At 33.9% G+C, this 17736-nt stretch overlaps 5 protein-coding genes across 6 annotated transcripts; 3 read left to right on the forward strand and 2 right to left on the reverse strand.

Annotated features, from left to right (window-relative positions):
- Nucleotides 1-234: 234 nt before the first annotated feature.
- LOC127241394 (uncharacterized) lies at nucleotides 235-4537 on the reverse strand. 2 transcript variants are annotated; one of them, XM_051260419.1, is made up of 5 exons: nucleotides 4164-4537; nucleotides 3810-3910; nucleotides 3585-3698; nucleotides 1769-1852; nucleotides 235-1657 (listed from the first exon to the last, which is right to left on the reverse strand). In XM_051260419.1, the coding sequence occupies exons 1-5, from the start codon at nucleotides 4423-4425 to the stop codon at nucleotides 1601-1603; spliced, it is 618 nt and encodes a 205-aa protein (XP_051116376.1). In that variant the 5' UTR covers nucleotides 4426-4537; the 3' UTR covers nucleotides 235-1600. The 2 variants fall into 2 exon arrangements, with proteins under 2 accessions (XP_051116376.1, XP_051116375.1); XM_051260418.1 differs by having other exon boundaries at nucleotides 3810-3913.
- Nucleotides 395-1692, forward strand: LOC127241393 (probable methyltransferase At1g27930). The gene is made up of 2 exons (XM_051260417.1): nucleotides 395-969; nucleotides 1053-1692. The coding sequence occupies exons 1-2, from the start codon at nucleotides 395-397 to the stop codon at nucleotides 1357-1359; spliced, it is 882 nt and encodes a 293-aa protein (XP_051116374.1). The 3' UTR covers nucleotides 1360-1692.
- Nucleotides 4538-4625: 88 nt separating the features above from the next.
- LOC127241392 (alpha-ketoglutarate-dependent dioxygenase alkB) lies at nucleotides 4626-8272 on the forward strand. Its single transcript, XM_051260416.1, has 7 exons — nucleotides 4626-4804; nucleotides 4917-5068; nucleotides 5154-5512; nucleotides 6448-6586; nucleotides 6950-7016; nucleotides 7108-7229; nucleotides 7850-8272. The coding sequence occupies exons 1-7, from the start codon at nucleotides 4710-4712 to the stop codon at nucleotides 7987-7989; spliced, it is 1074 nt and encodes a 357-aa protein (XP_051116373.1). The 5' UTR covers nucleotides 4626-4709; the 3' UTR covers nucleotides 7990-8272.
- A 2185-nt stretch (nucleotides 8273-10457) lies between these two features.
- LOC127241184 (uncharacterized) lies at nucleotides 10458-11376 on the forward strand. The gene has a single exon (XM_051260105.1). The coding sequence runs from the start codon at nucleotides 10637-10639 to the stop codon at nucleotides 10934-10936; it is 300 nt and encodes a 99-aa protein (XP_051116062.1). The 5' UTR covers nucleotides 10458-10636; the 3' UTR covers nucleotides 10937-11376.
- Nucleotides 11377-14045: 2669 nt separating this feature from the next.
- On the reverse strand, nucleotides 14046-15639 carry LOC127241403 (chlorophyll a-b binding protein, chloroplastic). Its single transcript, XM_051260432.1, has 5 exons — nucleotides 15447-15639; nucleotides 15118-15291; nucleotides 14960-14997; nucleotides 14352-14866; nucleotides 14046-14272 (listed from the first exon to the last, which is right to left on the reverse strand). The coding sequence occupies exons 1-5, from the start codon at nucleotides 15491-15493 to the stop codon at nucleotides 14255-14257; spliced, it is 792 nt and encodes a 263-aa protein (XP_051116389.1). The 5' UTR covers nucleotides 15494-15639; the 3' UTR covers nucleotides 14046-14254.
- Nucleotides 15640-17736: the final 2097 nt, after the last annotated feature.

Genomic DNA, 17736 nt, shown 5'->3' on the forward strand with positions numbered 1-17736 from the left:
AGCACAACATGAACATGACATTAATTTGTCAATTAAATTACCTTGATGCCCTTGGGTGTTTAGCACACCGGTTTCACCAGAAGGTCCCTGGACCCCAGCTCCACCGCAACTTTCCCGATCATGGGCCCCACATCATATATCCATGAACAAAGCTCCCAGAGAATACAGGAGTCCAAGTCCCGGCAGTCACCAAGAATCATACCCCTTTCTCCAATCACACACCAAAATGGTCCAAAATAAAATAAAATAAATAAATTGGTCCCTCTTGCCTCATTCAACAAAAATGAAAAGCCCCAAAATTTCAAACCCCATTTAGCACTGCAAATGTGCATACTTTTGGCTAATTAATTTAGGTGTTTTTTTAGGTGGGGCAGAAAAGAATTATTTCAAAACAATGCAGAAAATCCATACCCAAAAGCATTACCATCATAATCGAAGGCAATTGAAGCCGGAAAGCACGCGGCTTCTCGGCGTCGCCGTCGCCGGCTTAATCAGCGGCGCATTGCTCATCTCTCTATACCTACGCGCGCCGCTCTTCTGCGGCGGCGCGCCGGCAGATCCGCGAGCCGAGGAGAACGGGACGGCGGCGGCGGCGCAGTCGGCGGCTCAAGTGGAAGCCATTGTCCACTACGCCACTTCACGCATTGTGCCGCAGCAGAGCCACGCCGAGATCGGCGTCTCCGTCGGCGTGCTGAATTCCCTCGGCGGCTCGGCTAACTTGCTGGTGTTCGGCTTGGGTCACGACTCGCTCATGTGGGCGGCGATTAATCCACGTGGCAAGACGCTATTCCTCGAGGAGGATCCGAAGTGGGTGCAGACGGTTCTTAAACACGCCCCCGGTCTACGCGCGGACACCGTGCGTTACCGGACGCGCCTCTCGGAGGCCGACGAGCTGCTGCGGCGGCACTACGGCGGCGAACCGGACTGCGCGGCGGCGAAGTCGTTCCTGCGGGGAAACGATAAGTGCAGGTAGTGTTTTTTTTTTTGTTAAAATAAACCGTAATTTTGAACCGGCGGCGCCGGGGAGTAAGAAACCGGTCGGCGGTTCGCAGATTGGCGCTGAATATGCTGCCGGAGGAGGTGTACGCGACGGAGTGGGACATGATAATGGTGGACGCGCCGCGGGGGTACTTCCCGGAGGCGCCGGGGAGGATGGCGGCGATATATTCGGCGGCGGTGATGGGGCGGAACCGGCGGAGGTCAGGTGCGACGCACGTGTTCGTGCACGACGTGGACCGGCGGGTGGAGAGGATGTACGCGGAGGCGTTTTTGTGTAAGAAGAATTTGGTTACGGCGGTGGGGAGGTTATGGCACTTCCAGATCCCGGCGGCGGCGGATCTTGGCGGCGGCTTCTGCTAGAATGCGCCGCGAGTATGGAACGCGCTTGGTATCTACAGTGCGCCGCCGATCATATATTTTTCTTTTCTTTTTTGAAATCGCATCTGACAGCTCACAAATTCCGGATTACCTTTTTTTTTTTTTTTTTTAAATGAGTAATTATTGTGATAGAAATATATTTTATATATTTATATATATATATATATAATAATTGGATGGACAGATGTTTAGGTGATGATAATTGAAGTGGGGGAAGTAGGATTTACAAAAAATATTTCATCCTGTTGTCTCTTCTCATGGCATTGTACACTGCTTGCACCTGCAGAGTAAATATACATGCACTTCACAAAATCACATACATATACATACAGAATATATATATATCTATTTCTAGAGAGAGAGATAGAGAGAGAGATAGAGAGAGAGAGACCTGTTCACTGGAAACAACTCGAACAGGACCAATATTTACAGATACATATTTGCCAGTGGAGGATGTCTTCTGTTTCACTTTACCCTGCACTACCACAACACATGTTAATAATTCCTACTTCATTTTTTAATGTGAAATATATATATATATATATATGATTACACAATTATTGTGTTGAAGTTACAGATCACAGCTACAATACATGATATAATGACAGACAAGATATAACTGATGTTAATATAATATAAATACAATCGATAATCAAACTTCCTATTCGGGAATCTATTTAAACAATTAGGGTTCGACCCGGGATTGGGCATTAGGGGTTCGATCTGGGAGAAAGCTAAATATATATATATATTTTTTTTTTTCATCCAATTTTTTAAATCAAGATCGTACCTTGCACCCATTTGAAAACGTTCCATACAAACTATACAATTGTTAGAGTTCAATCTTCCCTATTTACATACACGCAAAAATGCATTTTCGCGGAAATTAGTTTTATTGAAATTCAATCCAAACTTCTATACATGCATGCAGACTTATTTAAACTATAGAGACCAACTATTTATTTATTTATTTATTTCTTCCGAATAAATTATCCATTCTTACACATAGAAACATAAACTCAAGTATAGTGAAAGAAAATATACCTAACAAATCAGTGTCTAAAGGACAAGAATGTATTTCGAACACACGTAAACATTCTCATTTTGATGATCATAGAGAAGCATTCGGGTGTGTTTCCTTAAGGTTTGAATTCGGGGTTTGGATATAGAATATGAATTAAAATAGTGTTTGATGATATAAGCAGGGATTTGATGTAATATTTTGAATGAAAAATTAAATTTTTTTCCCTAATATATTAAAAGAAATTAATTGAATTGTGAGACCAAAACCAGACTTTAAAGAAACAGCCCTAATGACATTTTGTAGAAGCTATAGAGCTTAAGCTCTATTTGTATAGAAATTATTATGTAATGACCTTTTGACACCCTCACCCTCAACACTTTCAAAGTTATTAACGAGTTGGGCATGGACCCTATGCTAGAATTGCTATGGACCTATAATGGGGTAAACAGGGTTGGCAGTGGCGATCATACTAAATCAATTTTCGTTTAACAAGTTCTTGATTCAGATCAACACAATGCTATTCACAAGAGATTAACTGATCAGAAGATTTATCCACATAAAGAATCTTATGGGTAGTCTTGATGCTATCAAAAATCATCATCAGAGTAACGTAATATTTGAAATCAAATATAAACCGATGCCTGATGAGACACGAGAATCATTGTTCTGTCTAGAACTTTTGGCAAGCAGCCCCAACCGGAGGGAAGAAGGAAAAAAAAATTCAAAATTAGAATAGTGTTCTTTCATACTTTCTACTATGTCTATTTGCTGAAACCACCACAATCAGTTAAACTGGTAGAACTTTAAGCATAAAGAAAGTCGTCTGCCAAAATGTGACATTTTATCCAAATATATCTGTTCCAGGGACTACCTAAACATATCTTCTAGGTCTTATATAGTAAAACCAAAATTTCGATAACTTAGCACTTATCCTCATTTGATGTTGCACAACAGACCATCCTATAGGTATATTTACTTCTATTTGCATGACTTGGCTTCTAAACTAACTTAAAAAAACCACATTCTGAAGTCTGAACTTCATCTTAAAATAATTGTGATGAAATTGAAGCAACGGAAGCTCATATCAAACAAACTAATAATAAGATAACACATCAAAAAAGAATCTGAGATACTCATAATGATTAAGGGAACAATGCATAAAGATTCTGAAATCGATACTTACTTCTGGGACAGGCTTTTGAATTACTGATTCAACAGCATCAACCATTGCATGCACAAAATCATCACCTCCAGTTCCAATTGCTGTAAATCCTCTAACTGTTGGATATGAATTCACCTGTGAATTGTGATCCATTATAGGCAAAAGATTGGTTGTAAAAATGAAACAAGAAATGAATGCCCTGGAAACCATAAAATGCAGGAGATGTTTCATGACTCATGTGCGTACCTTCTGATCCAAAGCAAGCCACTCATTTGTCGAATCATCTGTAACGGTGCCTCCAATAACCATATTTGTAGTTTGTCTGATTCTGCCTTCAGTCTTTGAAACTTCTGACAATTCCGTAAGATATATCACCAGTTAATTCACTTTCATAAAGAAAAAGGCTCTGAATCCAGATAAACATTAAAGACCAATGCATCGAAGAAACAGCCACTATTTTAAACCCTCACAATCTTCCAGCAAAATTTCCAATAATCAAATCACTAATTAAACTAAAGAAATTAAGTTAATACAGTAAGCAACTGTCAAATAAGATAACAAACAAAATCCAAGGATTGATACTACGCCAACGAAAATCACCTGAAATTGCCTTCAGAACAGCTTCCTGCGGTGGCTCTTGCTCAGAATCATCGCTCGATGGATTTCCTTCACTATTTAAACAATTTCTCGCATAAAAGTAACTCTTAGTCCTATCGCTCGCCACAATTTTACAGCCACAATTCAGAGGCGGCGTCGACGTTTTCTTGCGCGGTGTAAAACTGGAAACTTTTTTACTCAGAAACGGCGGAGGCATCCATGGCTCTGCCAAGAAAACCGCGTTCGAAACACTTCCGCACGCCATTTCCAAAATCTCCCCGTCGAATTTCGCCGGATATTCGTCGGGATTTGCCGTGAGATTGTGCGTCGGTAAAGAATGAAAGGATATTTTTAACTTCCGGCTGCGTTTTGCGACGAAAAGGAAAATAAACAATAAATAATATATATTGAATTTATTTATCAATTTTTTATATTATCCCAAAACGACGTCGTTTTATAAAAAGAGTAAATCAGATAAAACACCTTCGGGCTTCAGCCACAAAACCCTAAATTCCGGTTCAGGATTACATCCTTTGCAATTTTCCGACGATGTACCGATCAGATGATCGAAGCGACAGCGCCGAGAGAACAGCTTTCCGCAAAGCGGAGAAGAAGTACAAAATATATTATGATCAAGTGAAAAAGTACGAATTCTTGATCTTATAGTATTGATTAGTAATGGAATTTTCAGCATAGTTCGTTGATTTATTTTATTTTTATCTTTATATACATCTTTTCGTTGTTTGGTAATTTTAGGAAAAAAATGGCGAGGCCTGTGGATTTGTCTGAGGTCTTAGATTTCAAGTCAATTTTAGAGAAGTATAAATGTAATGGGGAACGTCAGGGGGACGTTTTGTTGGCAAAATGTGGTTTTGATCGACCTGTTTTCTGCTTGGAAAGCCGACCAGGTATGCAGGTATTAATGAGTTGGCAACTTACTGGTTAGGATCAGGAGTTATGCACTTCTGGAGTTGATTTCGATTCAAAATGCAGGTTTTTATTTCATTCCTGGGGCATTAACTTTGGAAGATCAATGCAGGTGGATAAGAGAGAGTTTAACTAGTTTTCCCCAACCTCCGAATCGGACTAATCATAATGCTATTTATGGGCCGATAGAGGATTTATTTGTTTCAGCTAAAGAGAGGAAAGTTTTAGTTTTAGAAGAGACATTTTCTGAGAATGTTACTTCAGATAATACTGTGATTCAGAGTGATGTCTGTAGTTCCAAGTGGAAGTTTGTTGAGGAAATGGGTGAATTTAATGGCAAAGATGAAAGCAAATCAGTGCCGGCATCTGTTTTGCTGCGTAAGTTGAGATGGAGCACTCTTGGCTTGCAATTCGACTGGTCTAAGGTCTTTGCTACATCTCATTTTTGGTAGTTCCATTGATTGCTATAAGTTCAGTTATGTATCTGTGTCCATTTTTTTCTTAATAAATGCATCTTGTCTTCCGAAGGATGTTATGTTAAAAAGAATATTGATTGAAGGTACTTGGACATTGGCTTTGACAATAGATTGTTATATGTGTTGTGACATCTTCTTAACCGCTCAGTCTTGATTGATATTCCATTGCATGTTGCAACCTGCAATTACTTCTCTATGTAACACCATTTTGGAAGGTTATATGGCATAGGGCGTATTATATGTCTCTGTTTTTGGCAAAAAAATATTATTGTAAGGTTGAAAGAACACATGATATCCCTTTCCTAAGCTTGCCAAAAATGGTGATTGTGTCCACCATTTTGATTTCTATCCAATATTTAAATGCTGAATGTGTCTAGTAGCCTTCACAGCATGCCACAATTTTTGTGCTAAGGATGATCAATCGATTCAAGCTTCTACTCCTTGATTTTCTCAACTTTTATTTTTCGCACAGTGTGTGTAGCTCTTTGTGCATCTGGGACTGACTCGTTGTGCATTTTGTGCTGATGAGTGATGACTACAAGGCATTATAACTGCATTATTTCTATTTTGACATTATTGGTTTGCAAACAATTCTTGATGTTTATTAGTTTGTTTGGTGCATCCCTAAGTGAGCTTTTGACTTAAACATTGTAGGGTGTGTTTGTTTGTGGGTTTGGAGTTTTGGGTTTGGATTTTTGAATAGTAAAAAGTTGAATTTGAATAGTTGTTTGATTTTATATAAATAGATGTTGATGTGATGTTTTGAATGTAAAATAAATTTGTAGTATAATATAAAAAAAAATTTGAATAGTAAGGACCAGTGGTAAATCCTGCAAAAGAACAAAACTGTAGTTCCTGAATTAACGTTTTCTTTGTTTTTGCAGCGGAGCTATAATGTTTCTCTCCCTCACAAGAAGATACCGGACGCACTATGTCAGCTGGCAAAAAGGTTGGCAGCCCCTGCAATGCCATGTGGTGAAGAATTCCAGCCGGAAGCTGCCATTGTTAATTACTTTGGGCAAGGTCTTGCTGATTACATTTTTATACACTTGCTTTTTTTTTTTTTTTTTCCTGTTACTCACTGATATTTGAGGGGTTTATAAATAAACCTAATTGAGCATCTAGATATGAGTTAGTGCAACACTTTCCGATTTGGTGGTCGATTTCCAATATATAGGACTATTTTATTGACTATATATCTTTCCTGCCATAACTAAGTTGTTAATTATATTGGAATTGTGTCCCCCGGTACTTGTTTGATAAGGTGTAGTTTATACTTGAATACCCTAATAAATTGTACTTGGTCTGTATTGCTGAACTCAAATTTTAGGTCTGTCTATAATTCAATATGATATATATACACTTATCAAATGTGTTCACTTTCAGGAGATATGCTTGGCGGGCACCTTGATGACATGGAAAAGGATTGGAGCAAACCGATCGTTAGCATGAGGTTTTCATCCTGCTCTTTTCTTCGGTTATTTCATCGTCTCTGTTCTAAACTATATATGTTTCTTACCATGTAAAAATTTTACATCCATCAGTTTGGGTTGCAAAGCCATTTTCCTACTTGGCGGAAAATCAAGGGAAGATCCACCAATAGCAATGTTCCTTAGAAGCGGCGATGCTGTGCTCATGGCTGGAGAAGCTAGAGAATGCTTTCATGGTAACCTTACCCTTTTATGATTCGTTTCCTGTGTTGATTAGTTTAAAATTTTGCAGCTGTCGTCACATTGCAAAATTAAATGTTAGTTTCCTACATCATGAAAATATAAAATCCGATTTAGTAGTGAGTAGGGTTGTCTCATCGTGAAATTGTGAATAAATTAATAAATTGACTATTGATATACTTATATATACATACATATGTATATATAATAGCTAATAAAATCTAGAGAAAGTAAAATTTAACAAAGAAAAACAACTAGGACAGCGACGATTAATGTAGGCTTCGAGAATTTAAAATACACTAGCTTCGCAATGAATTGTCAATCCCGGGGAGGAATTTCGACGGGTCTTTTAGTATATAAAATTTTAAAATTGGTTTCAAGAAGTACATTATATCATTGAGGTTTTTCTTGTTGTAGGTTTGGGAGCTGGATTTTGGTTTTTCAATAGTAAAATTTTAAATTAAAATAATCGTCTGATTGATATAGATAGATATTAATTCAATAAATATATATATATATATTTGATTTTATGTTAAGTTGAAATTGTTACCTGAATGTTTAATGTAAATATGATCTGTTACTCGAATACTACTAAAAAAACACTTTCGAATCACAGGTGTTCCTCGGATATTTACTGATCAAGAACACGCAGAAATCTCCCATCTCGAACCTCATTTCGCAGGAGAAGACGATCTCTCATACTTAAACTATCTCAAGACATCGAGAATCAACATCAATATAAGGCAAGTTTTTTGAACTGAGTTTATTCCATATTTGTAAATCTTCGATAAAGGTCTTTTCGGACAACATGCTTGCCTTCGATTTCTTGAAATACCTTAAAAAAACTATTTGTAGTGAATCTTAGAGTTCGGGTATTTGTTTTGTTGTCTTTTAAGACGAGGAACGAGTCTTGTTTCGAGTAGAATTTTGGGGATGTCGATTTCTTTAGCAAGTTGAGGTCTTTTTGAATATTAGCCAAGTGTTTAAGGTGTCACTTTGGACCCATAAGTTGTCCTAAAGAATACAAATTCTGAAAAATATGTTTAAACTGTAATGTAACTGAAGACAAAATTAGCAAAAACTAAAAAACAAAGGAAGGATTTCACATGGAATGAGTAACAAAGAGATACCAAAATCAAGTCATTCTTGTCATAGCCCAAAAAAATAAAAATAAAAATGTTAAACACGTGTTTTAACATAATTTGGTTAATTAATTAATTAAATTTTAATGAAATTGTGATGTGTAATACTCCCGTCGTTCCTTAACAATTTATCTATTTTTTTCATTTTGGTTCGTTCTTTAACAATTTATCTATTTTTTTCATTTTGGTCCGTCCCATAATAAATGATCAATTTCTTTTTTTTAGTAATTGTATTATTTATTTAACATTATAAATATGCTTTCAATTTACAATATATTTATTACCTTTAATAAGTTAATTTAATCTTTTTACTTTTATTTCTATTTTATCTCAATATAATACTAATATTTATAAAATTTTGTGAAAAAAATAAATTGATATATAAATATGAGAGAAGGAAGTATGTTTGAGTTAGTACATAGGTTTTTTAACCGTCTTTTTGTTTCTCATATTGCTCAACATTTGTTGAAAATTTATTGAATTAAACATATATAATACCTCTTTCATAATGTAAAATGTCATATTTAACTTTTATTTTAGTTAAAAATAAATCATATTTATTTTTATTACATCAAAGTAATATTTTAATTTAAATCGTATTTAATTTATATATATTAGTTATAAAGGCGTATAATTGGTGAAAAAAATATATTCCTATTGTTAATTATATTTACAGGATGTTTGGCAAAGAGCTTTTGAAGGGTTTTTAGCTTATTAAACTTAATTTAGGTATTTGGTAAATTAGTTTTTTGGACCAAAAAATTTAATTTATGAAAAGCTAACTTACCCGAGTTTTGAAATAGCTTTTTCAGTTTAAATTTTTTTATTCTTTATTTGTCCTTAAAAATTTATTATGTATTTTACACAAATAAATATATTTTGATTATTTATTAATTATATTATAATATTTTATTATATTATAGTTTTACTTTTATAAATTTAAAATAAGTAATTTTTATATAAAAATTATTTTAATTGTAAAATATATAAATTTATTAAAATCAACCCAAAATAGAAAATATAAAGATTAATAATTTATTTTTATAGACAATTATATAATTCTATATAAAAATAAATTAAATATATTAAAAATTATAAATATAATGAACTAATTGATAATTAACATAATAAATATATACAAAAAATTTATTATTTTATATTTTACATCATTTTCAATAGAAAAAGATTATTTTTTAATCTAATTATAATAAAAATAAATACTATTTTATAACAATTTTTATAAATTTCAATAAATAATAACAAAAAATTTCAATCATTCTAAGTTCAAAAGAACACAACTGAATATATTAAAATAAAATAAAATAGAAATGTCATCTACCCTTAATATATACTCTACATTTTATTTCATCACATCACCCTAATAAAAAAAAAAAATACACTGCTTAATACTCCTCCGCTAAAATTTCGTATCCAACTTAAATGTAGCACTTGTTGAGGACGGAGTACAAAATTAAGATTTTTTGTTTTTTTAGTTTGATTTTATATTTTATAGTTTGAATATGATGTTATATATATATATGTATTTATTTATTTAAAATATCTTATATTGAAATATATACATTTATTTTTGTTTTAAGAAATTTTATATTTAAATATTTATGTTTATCATTTTGAATTATCCAATCTAAATATTTTCTTTCAATTTATAGTTTATATGATTCTCATTAAATTATTAATTTATTTTCAATTTTATTTGTATTTCTCAAAATATATCCCTATTGCAATATATATATTATTGCTATATAAATTTTAAAATATTTAAATATATATTTTAATTTTTTTTAATTTGTATATAGATTATTTTAAAAATCAATATTGTTAATTATATAAAAATAAAAATAGGTTTCTTCACTCACTTAAATTGATTTTGTACATGGTGTGGTATGTAAAAAAAATAAAAATAAAATATATTTATATTAAATAATTATGATTTTTAAAATAAATAATATATATTATATTAATGTGTATATATTTATATTTTTTTAATAATATTTATAGAAAATTAATATATATATAAAACAAAGGAATGAGAGTTAAAATCTTCACTACATTCCAAAAATCTCCCCCGCAGCCCAACACCACCAGCACCTCTACAATTACGTGTACTCTTCTTCCACCAATGCGCCTCTCTCTTCCTGCAACTGCACCGCCAACCTTAACCATATATTCTAATCACAAACAACTTTCCCCTCCCCAAAACCAATCCCCCAATCTCGCCGGAAAACGCACTCCGCCTAACTATGGGTCCGATCGTGTTGACGCAATTGGCCACTGGCCTCAGCTTTTTAGCCGGGGCGGTTATTGTCAAGCAGGTCATGGACCAGAATCTCACCATGGGCTCTGGCCGGGCTCCCAGATGCCCTCGCTGTAACGGCACGGGTCGGGTCTCTTGTATGTGCACTCGTTGGTCCGACGGGGATTACGGCTGCCGGACCTGCTCCGGCTCCGGCCGGATGGCCTGCAGTAGCTGCGGCGGGACCGGCACCGGCCGGCCCCTTCCGGTTCAGATCTCCGTTCGCCCCCCGAACCAGACCTCGTGAACCTATTCGGGTTTGTTCAATTCCATTCAAGTATTTGTAATATTATATATATGTATGTATGTATGTATATGTATGATGGATTGGTTGCTGCTGCTCCTGCTGTTTGGTGTTGTTGGAGACGTCGGAGATTTGAATGGATATGGCGGATTGGATTTAGGGTGTAATTGATAATTATAGCTTTTAATTTTTATGAAAAAAAGTGAAATTATAGTTTTTTAATTTTATAGATCTCTGTTTCATTGCGTAATTCCGTAATGTTGGATTTATGGTTAATGCTTTTTGTGTTTTATGTATTTTTTTAGTTAATGATGCATTTGAAGTCGAAATTGTTAAGTTTAAGCAGTAAAAAATAGCTAATTGAAAAGAGTGATCATCTTCCATTGTACACGTAGTGGTTTGGTTTTGTTGATTTATGGTAATGATTGTGCCTTTCGATTTTTCGATGGATTTTCTAAGTTCTTTATGGTCTTAATGTGTTGCATTAGCTAGACGGGCTTATGGTTGTCATTTTTTCATGGATTATCTAGAAAGTAATTGATGTTCCTCGATACGAGTAGGATGAAAACTAGAAATGGATTCGGATTTCGTACATTCTTGAATTTTTATTCTTGTGATGCTTGCTCCTTTGTAGTAGGATAATGCAACATCGCCTTTCATTATTAAATTTGGTGCCGTTTAGATAAAAGTTTTGGAGTTTTAGAAAATTTTGAGAATAGTAAAATGTTGGGTATTTTGTGATGTGATGTTTATGAAATGAAGAATATATTTGATATATAAATAGTGTCAAAAGTTTTAAAAGTGTCTATGTAAACAGTACTGGTAGAATTAATTTTTTGCTTAAAAAGAAATACCTTATATTTAGGTTCTTGTTGATCCCTTTTGGTTATATGTGATTACAATTCTGTAAGGTGTTTGTATTTTACGATCTTTCTTCTTACGCTGCCCGATCAAAATTACAAAAGCATATGAAATCAGTAGTACTTGGGATGGTTTTCCAAGTAAATTTAGGGTGTATTTGTTTGGAGGTTTGGATTTTGAGATGGGATTTGAATAGTAAAAATTTTGAATTAGAATAGTTGTATGATGTGATATAAATAAGGGTTAATTTGATGTTTTGAATATAAAATTGGTTTTTAGTAAAATATAGAAAATGAAAAATAGGTATTTAATTTGGTATTTTGGAGGGGGAATGTCATGAATAGTAGAAATCCTACAAAATCCAAACAAACACACCCTTATAATGAAACTTTTTGTTGATAGTTGATAATGCTTAAGGTTCCATACAAGATCTATTGCCAATGAATATGAATCTTCTTCCCTTCGGATTTTGTTTCAGGCTTTGTGTTCTACTTTAGGGAAAAACAGAAACTCCGTAAATTATAACAAGCTAGATTACCGTTTCATCGGTTGTATGTTGAAAGCTTTATGCTAAGGCCATATATGAATACTGCAAATGTAATGAATGTATTGAACCAATCTCAGAATTTCATTTCAGTTCTTCGCCAAAGTAGAAAAACAATACATTGACATTTGACAATTTTAAATGATTTTTACCATCTGAATACATATTTATACGTAAGATAGCCATTAGGAACTTAGAGAAGAAATATCTTCATTTTGACAAATTTAGAATGGCCCTCCGAATACAAATTTATTTGTTATACCTAGAAGACAAACTTGCGCACCTCCGAGTAATTTTGCTCTATGATTAACGCTTATCTCCATGTAGTGTCACTATATCCGATTATTACTATATGCAAACAAGATTAAACAACTAAACAAATCAAATAACATACAACTCAATTCATAAACATTTATAGGCACAATATATGTATATTATGTTTGGCCATGAAAACGTTATACAAACGAATCAAAAATCTTTTTGATCAAACATTGAGTGGTAACAGAAAGAATATGAGGTATTTTCGGGGTTTCTATTACTGAAGCTAATGGAAGTTTGCTGCTATACAACCTCAACATGTTGGCCATCATCTTTATAGAGAATTAAAATGACGAATGACCATTACCTGCTGAATCACAGATATCTCTGTTACAGCAAACTGATTCCTTATGAATCTTGATCGCACCCCGACTAATATCCTTTTTTCAAAAGTTATTTTTGGGCTCGGTCAAATCAATACTGTTTTCATTACATTGTTCATGATTGTGATTCCTTTGGCTTGAGTGATGCTGCCTATGCATTAAGTTGGAGTTAGATAAATTTCAGCGGCAACTCCTAATTCAGTTCTTGGTAATTCGAACTCAACAAGTAGCTTGATTGAAATTCTTGTTAGATTCAATATATTTAGATGATGACATGTTACAATAGCATAGATATATTACTTGGCTTACACGTAACATACGTAAAACTAATAACTATTCATATACCAATTATTGCCATCATTTTCTTGTGGATACGGCTGTTATTAGTTTTGGATCTCGGATTAGTTAATTCTCTTATGTCTTGACTGTGAGGCTGGCTCTGATTACAAAGAAATGAAACTCATTAAGCTGCGGATGTTATGCTATTAATGCTCGAAATTTTTTTGAGTGCAAGGATATCTATCTTCTCATTTTTTATGTAGATCAAGGAATTGCCCTTTCTGATTTCCTGCATTCATAGACGGAATTGTTTGCCTCTCATGTTTCTATGGAAAAGATGAAAGCGACCATAACAATTTTACATGGTTGTTGGTTTATTACTTATATTCATTTTACGCTCGATTTTTCACAATTTATGAACATGACAAGAGTTGGCATTTGCATACTGTCGATTATTCCCCATCTGAAACTTTAGGCCTCCTTTGGATTCGATGAATATGAATTTCATAAATGTTGGTACACATGAACTGCGATTCTAACTTGAAAATTCTGAATAATGTTAATATTATAGATCGAGCTGTTTTTTGTTGTTTATCAGCTGATAAATGTAATAACTTTCAGAAAGTTGCGACAGCATTTTGCTGGTGACAATACTTCTCAAATCTGTATATTTGCTTTGAGCTTGCCTGTTCTTAGATATCGAATGGTTTTTGCTACTATTTGCTTGCTTTTACTCTCTAGATCGAGAATTTCTTATTTTACTTTCCCTTTGATGATGTTAAATGGATAGATTTAAGGAGATGAAGTCTATTTACGTAGTCGCGATCTCTTAGAGGTCTTTGTACAAAGCATGAGCTCTTCTTCTACACCTTATAAAGATTTACCAATACATATCTAACGATGCACAACATTAATCGGAACAACACACTGATGAATTCTCAATTCTGCTCTCAATCTTTACCCGATACTTGTTAAACATCTGATCCGTCAAACCTTTCACTTGGGTGAAAAAGCCTGCAATATTACAATAGAAACATTCATTAGCTCCAATTACTGATTCATCGATTTTTTTATTTTTATTTTTTGTACTTACAGCAAAAACAGTGGCGTGCCCGGGATCAGCAAGGTGCGCAAAGAGATTGTCGATCGGGCCCGTTCCAGTATATATATGTTGAAACCATGCTCCCATCACCGCCAACATCGCCAGCCGTCCGTTCTTGATCTCCTTCGTTCTCAGCTCCTTAAGTTTCTCCGGCGATCCAGTTCCCCATCCGAGAGGGTCGAACCAGAGCCCGCCGGGGTACCCGACGTCCGTCCCGGTGAGCTTGTTGTTGGGGAAAATCGGGTCGGTGTTGACGCATCCGGGCTTCAGAATGTCGGCCCATCTTCTCCCCTCGGCCCAGCCGATGAAAACCAGCTCGACGATGAACAGAGTCGTCGTGTCGGTGAAGTACTGAAGCTCTCCCGCCGTGTACCATGACGGCGTGTTGAGGATTCCGATTTTTGTTAGAAACTCGGGGATGAATATCCCGGCTGCGCCCAACATGGCCCATCGGCAGTGCACGAGCTCCGCCTGCACGTTCCATCTCAAGCTGTCGGGATCCGACGCTGCAAAAAATGTCAGCCATGCATCGACGTCAGTTAGACTGCGTAATTCAAGACTCCATTTTTAATGAATTTAACATTTGTTTTGTGAATTACATAGGCCGAGTGGATCGAAGCCGAAGTCCCCCGGAAGGCTGCGAAGCAGATAGATAAAAGTCGAATCAATTATTTCGAAACACACACAACTATATATATATATATATATATATAAATTGAATGTTATGTATTTTATTTTTGTGCAGATTGATCGAAACCTGCCGTCGAGCCACGGGGGAGGGGTGCTGCCGGGGAACCAGAGGGGTCTGTCGGGGTCGGGGGCGAAGCTGCAGGCGGTGACGGATCTTGCGGCGGTCGGGGCTGCGAACTTGGTGACCCGCAGCTTTCTTGTCCCGAAGAAAGAGGCTTTGGTAGCTCCGACAATCTGGGAACTGCAGCAATGAGTAATGTAAGTCTAAATTACGCAATTACAGCTTATATATATATGATCTGATGATGATATTGATTTGGATGAGTAAATGGAATTAAAAATATGAGATATAGAGAATTAGATAAGAATAGAATCGAAAAGAGGATTGGTGATTGCCTTGGGGAAGAGAAGGCAATGGCGGATGATGCACAGGCAGACGCCATGGGAGGGGAGGTTGAGATGGTTTTGGTTTTGGTTTTGGTTATGGAGGGAGGTGAGAGAGAGAGATGTGATTAATTTAGAGCAGAGGGAGAAGGGAAGCCTTATCTGGTGAGGATAGGAGTGTGGGATTGTGATTGGCTGTGTGGGATGCCATCTGGCTCATACAATCTCATTCTTGGATATGTTTTTTGATTCTCTACACTAAAATCTCCCAACTGGTGGTTCACAATGCATGTTATAGAGTGAGAGAGAGAGAGAGAGAGGGGAGGAGGGGTAGGGGGGTGGTCAGAGAGAGGGGCTGGGGCATAAGTGAAGCTATAATTTGTCCAAATGGGCTAGTAGTCTCTTGGTGTGTTTTTTGGATTTGAATTTTGGGTTTGAATATAGTAAAAATTTTGAAATGAAATGGTGTTTGATGTAATATAAATAAAGTAAATTTGTTAATAGTCTATTTGTAGTTTGAAAATTCTGTATTTAGAAACTGCATAAAGCTGTGTGTTTGGTGTTTTGAATGTAAAATAAATTTGTAGTAATAATACTGTAAAAGAAAAAAAATAATTATTTGATGTGATATTTTTTGAAGGAAAAAAAAAATTAAAAATTTGTGATAAAACCTACAAAACAACACGACCTTTGTGTTCTAAAAAATATTTAGCAAAATCTTCTAAAAGTTGAAACTCCTTTGTATTTTAAAAGAGATTTTGTACAATCACGAAGAAATTTTGTGAAGTTTTCAAATGATGAGAGATAATAGTGTGGTTCAAACTACAAATAAATTACAAGCAATTTTGTCTATAAATAAATGTTATGTGCTTGTTTTTTAATGGATATTTGTTTTTTTTGGGAATATATTAAATAAAAAATAAATGTTTAATTTGATGGTCGAGCGAGAAAGTGAAGTTTGATATAGTTTTGGATTTGAAAATAGTGAAAAATTTTGAGTTAAAATAATAAATGAATTGAAGTTGAGGGTAAATACTTTCAATTTTGAAATACATTTATATATTATTGGAGTCAATTTTAAATATGTTTATCGTGCCCCACTATGTTATGCTTATTTTTTCACTATTTTAGGTGGTATATTTTGATAGCTTTTTTATTATTATTATTATTATTATTATTCATTATAAGTTTTTAATAAAAATATATTATATATTTTTATAAAATAGTAGTATTAAAATATTGTTTAAATTAAAACAAACTCTAATCTGTTTCTTTTGGATCTAAATTAGATTGGGGATTTTAGTTTTTATTAAAATAATATTTTGCAAACGAAAATGAAATTTTTGTAACAAAAAATGTCAATTCCAATTAGTAAAAATCAATGTAGAAATTGGATGGAAATGGTTAGATTGTAAATTAATTTAAAATAGAAAAAATAGAACTGAATTATAATTATCTTTTTATGTATAAATAAATTGGATATAAATGGTAGTGTATGAGACTAGTAATAAATAAGGTTTTGTTTATATATATTTTTTAGAATTTGGACATTATTGTTGATATTGTTTTCTGACAAAATATATAGAGAAAAAATCATTTTTGGTCCCAATATAATCAAAATTCATCCATTTTGGTCTCAATATAAATATTTTATCAATTTTCGTCCAAATATAACCAAAATTCATCATTTTTTGTCTCAATATAAAATTTTTTATCAATTTTAGTGCAAATATAATTAAAACTCATCATTTTTTGTTCCAATATAATCAAATTTTATCTTTTTTGGTCCCACCGTCAACAAACCGACGAAAAATGCTAACGTGAGAAGAAATCAAACCTTATATTTATATTTGAATAAATTGCACAATCTTGCAAGTCCACGTCAGTATTTTTTGTCGGTTTGTTGACGGTAGGACAAAAAAAAGATAATGTTTTATTATATTTGGACAAAAAATGATGATTTTTTGTTATATTATGATTAAAATTGATAATATTTTTATATTGGAACCAAAATTGATGAATTTTAGTTATATTGGGATCAAAATTTTTATGTATAATCAAATGAATTTTGGTTATATTGAGTTCAAAAATAATTTTTTCTCAAATATAAATATATATATATTATAACAAATATTTATTTAATCTTACAAAATATTCTATAAAATATTTAATTTATGTTTTTAAAATCTTTCAAAATTCAAGCTTCCAAAACTCAATTAGTTGAGCCTTTCGTTTATCATTGTAGATTAAATTTAGAGATTTATTTGTTTAATATGATATTTTATATATAAAAATGCATTTT

Source organism: Andrographis paniculata, unplaced genomic scaffold, assembly GCF_009805555.1.
Source record: "Andrographis paniculata isolate CXL003 unplaced genomic scaffold, ASM980555v1 Contig82END, whole genome shotgun sequence".
Lineage (NCBI taxonomy): Eukaryota > Viridiplantae > Streptophyta > Magnoliopsida > Lamiales > Acanthaceae > Andrographis > Andrographis paniculata.